The sequence below is a fragment of the Panthera leo genome, chromosome E3 (assembly GCF_018350215.1).
Source record: "Panthera leo isolate Ple1 chromosome E3, P.leo_Ple1_pat1.1, whole genome shotgun sequence".
NCBI classification, from domain to species: Eukaryota; Metazoa; Chordata; class Mammalia; order Carnivora; family Felidae; genus Panthera; species Panthera leo.
In genome coordinates this window covers 38,549,879-38,558,534 of record NC_056694.1, presented here as the reverse complement: position 1 = coordinate 38,558,534, position 8,656 = coordinate 38,549,879, and the positions used below count along the sequence as shown (strand labels likewise).

The window sequence follows — 8,656 nt, the reverse complement described above, 5'->3', positions numbered from 1 at the left end:
TTTGCTAAACGGTTAACTTTGCTTGGGAAAAAAAAAAACACTGCATTGGTGAATTATTTACTTTGATTACTAAACTTTTTGGGTCCCTTTACATTTTGCACTTCCGCCTCCCAATCCGGGGTGTCTGGAGACTCAGGCGCGCAAAAGCACCTCCCTAGGCCATGCGCAGGCGCAGCGCGGGAGAGGCGGACCAGGCGGTATCACTTCCCGGAAGCGCTGTACACGCCCTCAAACGGATGCGATCAGAGGATGCGTCGCTCCCGCCCCCCGGGCTCTTGCCCAATTAGACGGGAGGGGCGGAGCCTCCGCTCTGCGCAGCCTCCGCTCTGTGCAGTCTCCGAGGGGAGGTGCGGCGTAGTCTTTCTCCGAAGTGCAGCGGGCTGGCAAGTCCAGCGTGGAGTGGGGGCTGTGCGTTGCCGTAAGTGGCTCTGACCCTTTTACCCGGAAATGGCGTGAAGAGGCACTCTGCGGTTGGTGCCTACCAAACCTGGGCAACTGGCGGGTTCCATGAGCCTTCCTCAGCCCACCTGCGCCAGTCCTTTAGGGCTGTGCGGGATCGTCTGCCCTTCCCAGTTGGGATGGGCTACAGGTGTTCACGACTCCTGTCTCCTACTTCCACAGGCTGGGACTGTGGGAGGTCAAGGTCTGACTTCGATTTTGAATATCCTTTCAAAAGGCAAGGTTGGCTGAGGAGCCAGCGGCGCACGAACGGGTGCAGGTGGCTCGGGTCCTTCTCAGAGTAAGGGCACCTCTTTCTTCGAGGACCAGGCAGAGCCTGGGTGATGGCTAGAAATGCGTAATCTCAGGCTGCATCCCATACTTCCTGAATCAGAATCTTCACGTTAACGACATGCCTAGGTGGTTTTTGTGCACGTTACTGTTTGCGAATTGCTGCTTTAAGCTTCGCGTGATTTCTGGTGTAGAAGGCAATGTTGATGAATGCGTTTGGTTCTGGAGACGGTGGCCTATACTGCAGACCTAAAGGAGAGGTTAAGGTGTGAGTCTTGTGCGTCAGACTTAGGATCTTTATGCATTCCAGGTCACTTGAGTCACCTTGTCACTTAAGGTGGTATAATGAAAGTGCTATGATACAAGTAGATAAGCTATGTGAGCATAGGTATCAGGGAGTGTACAGAAGCAATCAGGAAAGGGAAACTAATATACGCAATGAGGCATTAGTCAACCTGAGGTTTAAAGACGGATAGGATGTGTATTAGGAATGAATCTATTCCACCTGCTTAGCGTCCCACAAACATAGTTTCTAGGCAAGGAATTCACTTTATAATAAAAGGAATGTGGTCACCAGTTGCCAAGATGGCCCCCAGTGATCCTGGTGTGTAGTCCCTTCCCACATTGACTTAGGATGACTTTGTGTCCTTTTTTTTTTTTTTTTTTTTTTTTTTTAACGTTTATTTATTTTTTAGTGGGAGCGGGGAAAGGGCAGAGAAGGAGGGAGACAGAGAATCCGAAGCGGGCGGGTTCCGCGCTGACAGCGGTGAGCCCAAAGTGGGGCTCAAACTCAGGAACCGTGAGATCATGACCTGAGGCCAAGAAGGATGCTCAACCGACTGAGCCGCCCAGGTGCCCCTGACTTTGTGTCTTAACCCATTTTGGCTGCTATTACAAAATACCCTAGACTGGGTAGTTTATAAACAACAGAAATGTTTTTTTCACAGTTCTGGAGGCTGGGAAATCCAGGATCCAGGTGTTGGTGCATTGGTGTCTGGTGAGAGCCCACTTCCTGTTTATAGATGGCTTTTCTTTTCAGTGTAACCTCACACAGTGGAAGGGACAAGGGAACTTTCTCGGACCTACTTTTATAAGAGCACTAATACTCTTAGTGAGGGTTCTGCCCTCATGACTGGATCACCTCCCAAAGGCCCTGCCTCCTAAGGACCCTGCCATCACCTTGGGGCTAGGATTTCAGTCTATGAACTTGCTGGGGACATAACCATTCTCTCCTTAGCACCGTGCAAACAGCAGAATGTTGTGGAAATGATGATGTGTGATGGTAGGAGCTCCATCATAAAAGATCCTGTGATTTCCATGTTGCTCTCTCGAATCTCTTGTTCTGTGGGAAGCCGATTAACTCTGTTGCAAGGACATATGAAGTTGTCTCTATGGAGAAGTTCATGTGAGGGACTGAGTTTCTTGCCAAAAGTAGCATGAGGGCACCGCCTTGGAGGACCATCCTGCAGCCACAGTCAAGCATTCAGATGACTGAGTCCCTACGGACAACTTAACTGCAGTCTCATGACAAGTCCTGGTCGAGAACAACCATTCATCTAAACCATTAACAGGTTCCTGACCCATAGGAATTGTGTAAGGTAAATGTTTACTGTTTTAAGTTGCTAAGTTGTTTCTTGACAATAGATAACTAATAGAAAGGATAAGGCTGGGGTCCATGTGATTCAATGGTATTTACTTGTGCACCATCGCCAGGAGCAATTGACCTTATGGAATAGAGAAATGGTCTTTTAAAGACTCACTTTGGGCACCAGTTGAGGTTAGGGTGCTGTTTTTCAGTATACAGTGTAAGTTTCATACCAGTGGACAATATCTGCTGAACTTTCTACCAACCAGGAATTTATGGGGCAAGGAAACAAGAGGTAGGAGGAGTAGACTCGCACCCCTTGTTGTAATACCTGATGATCTCCTTGCACAATTTTGCTTCTTATCCCAGCAACACTGGGCTCTGAAGAGACTTCTTGCTGGCCAATTTGGACTCATTTTGCTGCTGGATAAACTGACCAAAAAAGAGATTCTAATATTGTTATGAATTTGACGATGACTAGAAAATAGTTTTGCTGCTACACGATGGTAGCAGAGAGGAATATGGATGGAAAGATCTCCTGGAGAGGATTCTGGAATTGCCATGACCTGTGATGGCAGCTAATGAAAGACTAAGATAATCTTATATGGGCAAGGTCATAAAGAGGTCAACTCTCTCTGACATGAAAGTTTGGGTGACTATATCAGATTTTATTTTATATTTATTTATTTTTATTTTTTAATATTATTTATTATGATAAATTTTTACTATATCAGATTTTCGAAACTTGAACAGCCAAGATGCTGGCTAAAGACAAAGGGAACGTGAACTAAATTGTGGATAAGGAAAATTACTAATATCAACTAAGGATTCATGGCTACCTGTGGAAATGAACACTACAACTTCCAGTCATATTTTCTTCCTTCCCGTGTTGTGTTTTCGTCTATGTATTTTTGCCAGCTAGCTTTCTTCTTCTTTTCTCTGCCTTCGTTCCTCTCTTTTACGTACACGTAGCATATGTAGTTACTGGTTGGCTTTCAAGTTTGATTCAGAAGTAATAGAATGTCACGCTGGGAACATGATTGGAGTAGCAGAGATCCCGTTATGGGCCTGGATACAGTAACTGATGGGCTTGAGTTGTTTCCACACTGTGAGCAGTATAGTTGCATTATGTTTAGGCCAGATAGTTTCTCTTCTACTGAAGCATGAATTGGTAAGAGGGGTATGTGTTAATGTTGTGTGCAACTGGAGGGGTGAATTCTAGAGGGCATTTATCCTGCTTTTTGGCTTCCCAGCTTCTGTGACATTTCTCAAGCTTAGGTAATTTCTCACTTCATAATTCTGGTTGAGAAAAAGCCAGCTTCTTCCTACGTAACAGGACACCCTGAATAACTCATTTCCCAGCTGCTCTTGCGGCTAAGATGTGGGCATATGACTGCCCATCAGGTATCCTGACCCTGCCTCTGACAGGAAGAAGGGGAGACCAGGAGGACCTCTTCCAGCAGTGGCAGTCGTTGCCGGAAGTGGATTCCCAAGTGCTGCTGGTGGCATCCCATGTCCAGTGATAGCGGTGTCAGAGCCGTGAACTGTAACATTTCGGCTTGGCGTCAGCAGAAACACCTGTGCTAATCAAACCAGTTCTGTGGTGTGATTTGGGCCATTATAGTTGGTGTGTGACCTTCTGGGCCTCGTTCCCCACCTGCTCAGTGTTTTTGAAGGATATCCATTCAAGAAATCCTTTTCTGATTACCTCAGTGAGACTTGATTTTTGTCATTCGCAACTAAGAACTGTGAGTGAGGCTACGATGTAGCCAATCATCAGAAAAGGTCTTGAACTCTGAGCTGGATAGCCATGTCTCCAGCTCATCTCTACTTTTCTCTGTGTTTGCATTCTTTGCCCTTCTCTATAGACTTTGCTTCTGCATCTGTGAGGCAGTTAGGAAAGAGTTGCAAGCTTCTAGATTTACATATTTAGGCCAAGTCCTCCCTCCCCTAGCTACTTCTGGAAGAAAGAAAGGGGGGGGGGGGAGGAAAGAAGAAGGAAAGGGGGCAGAGAGAAAAAGAAAGTAAAGGAAGGGAAGAAAGGAGGAAGGGATGGAGGGAGGGACAGAGGGAAGGAAGGAGAGAAAAGAGAAAAGGAAAAAGAAGGAAACACTGAGAATTACCCACAGGTCCTCGGCCTCAGTTCCAGGTTCCCTAAGCCAGTCACGAATCATCACTGGACAGGACGTGTTGGAGTGTAAACCGGGCTGCTAGATTCCACACCCCTGTGATGCTCGGATTAGGGGACCGTTTTCAGAAAAGGGAGATCCGTTGTGAGCTGGGAAGACACTGTGAAAACATCTACTCCAGGAGCCTGGGGTTTCTCAGTCATGGTGTGCTCTGCCATCTCTGATTGATCTGTTACCCACCCCACCCCCCCAGTTACAAACAGGTTATCCTTTACACCAAATGCTTTAAAGGACTTAGTACAACTCCGTAATGCTACCCTGAACCCCTTCCCGGCATCCCCATCTGCAAGTGACGAGACATGAAAGAAAAAAAGGGGTTCACTCAGGTAACACTGCAATAACCCTAGTTTCTGACCTAAGAAAATAAGAAAAATCTTTTAACCAATAAGATTTTCACATCCACAGGCATAAGCCCAGATCAGCAAGGTGATGCAATTTGAGGTCTCAGGGAATTTTCTCTGAGACTTATCTCTGCCCAGATTGTTTTGTCTCCCAAGTTCTGACCCAGGGGTTAAATCCTTACACTTTGTCATCACTGTTGGGTCCACAGGGACCAGGAAATAGGTGGGACAATTAATTTCTGCTTGTCTCTAACGAGGCTCTCAGGGAATCTGGTCCCAATGCCCATGGAAGGCACTGTAAATACCTGTTTCTAGATCCTCCCCAACATCCTTCTCTACACAGAGGGCTCAGACCGTGAACCTCCGCTTCTCACTTGCTCGGGATCTACCAATATTTCCACTACTTTCCATTCCTTATATTAAAGAGGAGCATTGCTTGGTTCCTCAAAGGTAAAGAACCCTTGATAACAACAGTACAAACTTCTTCCAGGTAGGATTATAACAGATTATATATATATATATATATATATATATATATATATATATATATACATACATACATATATATGTGTGTATGTGTGTGTGTATTTTTTCCACTAATGCGAAGAGCTTTCTTTATCAAACCTTCCAGATCCAATGGGGTGCCTGGGTGACTTAGTAGGTTAAGCATCTGATTCTTGGTTTCGGCTCAGGTCATGATCTCACGTTTTGTGAGTTCTAGCCCTGCATCGGGCCCTGCACTGACAATGCAGAGCCTACTTGGGATTCTCTCACTCCCTCTCTCTCTCTCTGCTCCTCTCCCACTTGCTCTCTCTTGAAATAAATAAACTTAAAAAAAAAAAAAAAAAAACAACCCAGATCCAAGGAGTAATAGAGTCCTGAATCCATCAGCTAGAGCTTGAGATAAACCCGGTAATGATCAACTGTTTCACTTATCTTTGTGAGCTGCTAAGAAGTGGGAGAAAGCCTGGCAATGTTAGAAGAAACATTACATAATGGCAGAGAAGGGCTCTGTTTGTGCCTGTTTGTTGTTTTTATATTTGATACAATTTTAAAGATTAGTGCAATGGGACCAGCATCATCTAGTACTGGGAGTTGGAAGCTCAGGGTGTAGAGACCAGGGGTGGATCCCGACTGAGCAATTCTAATGCAGGTTTCGTTAACGTGACCATGTGGCTGGATGGAGCTTAGATTGATGTGTCCAAACCCAGAACTTCTAGGTTTCTGAGCTCTGCCTCTCTTCTCTGCATCTGAGTCCAGCCCCATGAGAGGAGCAAACCAGTCGAGTGTCTCCGAGTTCCTCCTCCTCGGGCTCTCCAGGCAGCCCCAGCAGCAGCAGGCCCTCTTTGCGCTCTTCCTGAGCATGTACCTGGCCACGGTCCTGGGAAACCTGCTCATCCTCCTGGCCATCAGCGTGGACCCCTGCCTGCACATCCCCATGTACTTCCTCCTCAGCCACCTGTCCTTTGTGGACATCTGCTTCTCCACGACCACCATCCCCAAGATGCTGGCCAACCACATCCTTGGGACTCAGACCATCTCTTTCTCTGGGTGTCTCACACAGATGTATTTTGTGTTCATGTTCATGGACATGGACAATTTCCTCCTGGCTGTGATGGCCTATGACCGCTTTGTTGCCATATGTCACCCCTTACACTACTCGACAAAGATGACCCAGCAGCTCTGTGCCCTGCTGGTTGCTGGGTCATGGGTCATTGCCAACCTGGATGTCCTACTGCATACCCTGCTGATGGCTCGACTCTCGTTCTGTGCAGACAATGCCATCCCCCACTTCTTCTGTGATGTGACTCCCCTCCTGAAACTGTCCTGCTCTGACACCCACCTCAATGAGATGATGGTTCTTATCGAAGCAGGGTTGATCATGATCTCTCCATTTATTTGCATCCTGGCTTCGTATGTGCATATTACCTGCGCTGTCCTGAGAGTCCCGTCCACGAAGGGAAGATGGAAAGCCTTCTCGACCTGTGGCTCGCACCTGGCCGTGGTTTCCCTCTTCTATGGCACCATCATTGCTGTGTATTTCAACCCTTTAGCCTCACACTCAGCTGAGGCAGATATAGCATCTGCTGTGATGTTCACGGTGGTGACTCCCATGCTGAACCCCTTCATCTACAGCCTGAGGAACAAGGACATAAAAGGGGCTCTTGGAAAAGTGGTTGCTCTGAATATTTTTCTACCTGATAATCAAATGGGCTAAGAAAATCAGGCAGGGAACTAGTTTCTAAGAAGACCATATTTGTTTTTTCTATTGTGCAAAGCTCAGCATTTGTCGTGTGAGAGAATCATCTAGTGTCTGTCTTGGGAGACCAGATTTGATACAGCCTCTTCAGCTAAGGATGGAAAGCAAGATCCTTTTACCAAATAACTTACTGCACCTGTTAGTGCCCTGCAGCCCAAACCCACTAGCAACACATGTCTTGTTGAATGAGTGTGGTTTATTAGGCTCAGAGGGGAGAATGCATACCATCGGGAGTTGTGAGGCATCTTAGCAGGAAGGTGTTAGACAGGATTTACAAAAGGCTTGTTGTCTGAGGTGAATTTAGTGAGGATTTAAGGAAATGGGTCTGTGCTCTGGATTTCACACTGTCACATGGTAGGGATGATTCTGATGGAGTATCTTAAAATATTTTATCCAGGAGGGAAGACTAGACTAAGGCAAGACTGTGATTGGCAGAGAAGTAGCATTAATTCGTATCAGCCAACATAGGGGGAGTTTGGTCATTTTTGTGGCTTGGACAGTGTTCGGACATGATTACAGAGTGGTCTCTCTTTGTCTTGCTCCATGATGGTCAGTCACAGAGCGGCCCCGTGTGGTACTGTGGTTGTGTTCATCCTGAGAACATGGCATCGATCTGTGAGTGCCAGGCCATCTCCTGGGTGTCGGGACTGGTTTGTCTTTCTCACAACAGAGACGCAGAGATAAGAGTACATCTTACGGGAAGCTCAGACCGGTGGGGGTAGGAAAGGGAAGGGTTCATTTAGGGCTCCAAGAAGCCCTAATTCTGCCACGAATTCGAGCTAATTATTTGTTATTTTCTTATCTGAGCTTTCTGGGTCACACAGCATTACAGCAGGAATAAGTGTGAGATACACAAGAATATCTTCGAAAATCTCCACTGTGTCAATGAACTGCATCTTTTTTCCACACTGCCTTCAGTTTATGTCAGTGCGCTGAGATATTTTACATAGTTACTAATTTGTATCCTGATTTCCCACTATAATTTTATAATAAAGCTTTTCAAAATTGCTGTATAGTCTTCCACAATTGTATTTTGCTATACTGATATATTTCCATCAAGTTGTTCTAGCAAAATCTGCTGACTAGTAATTCTGTTTCTAAAATAAAACGTAAGGGAAGTTTACTATAAAATTATAACTCAATTTATTTTGAAAGTGATTGCAGAACATAACCTGACCAATATTGAAACTGGTCAAAACATCACTGAAAAGGATGCTCTGGATTTTGAGGAACGAAGAGGAAAATAGGGTAGTTTCCTTTCATTTCAGAGAGAGAGGCAAAATGACATCTTGCATAAACACTGACAGAACTCAGAATCAGGGGGTGTTTCTGAGTTTATCATGTAATTTTTATATTGACATATTTGCGTCTCCATATGTTTGCCAAATGGAATATATGGTAACATTTTCAATTTTTAGTCAACATATCCAGGAATTCTTCATAATAAGATGGAAAGTACCTGTTCCTTGAAATTTTGAAGGAATCCCCCAGCTTTTGTTTCATGTATTTTGGTGGCCTGTAGTTAGATGCATATATGTTTATAATTTTTATT

The 8,656-nt window shown here is 45.4% G+C and overlaps 1 protein-coding gene across 2 annotated transcripts; it reads left to right on the top strand.

Moving 5' to 3' along the window:
- Positions 1 to 341: 341 nt before the first annotated feature.
- On the top strand, positions 342 to 8,113 carry LOC122210002 (olfactory receptor 1F1-like). Of its 2 annotated transcripts, XM_042922360.1 has the most exons (3): positions 342 to 418; positions 1,677 to 2,327; positions 6,105 to 8,113. In XM_042922360.1, exon 3 carries the CDS (start codon positions 6,109 to 6,111, stop codon positions 7,060 to 7,062), a length of 954 nt encoding a protein of 317 aa, XP_042778294.1. In that variant the 5' UTR covers positions 342 to 418; positions 1,677 to 2,327; positions 6,105 to 6,108; the 3' UTR covers positions 7,063 to 8,113. The 2 variants fall into 2 exon arrangements, with proteins under 2 accessions (XP_042778294.1, XP_042778293.1); XM_042922359.1 differs by lacking the exon at positions 342 to 418 and having other exon boundaries at positions 1,542 to 2,327.
- The last annotated feature ends 543 nt before the right edge of the window (positions 8,114 to 8,656 follow it).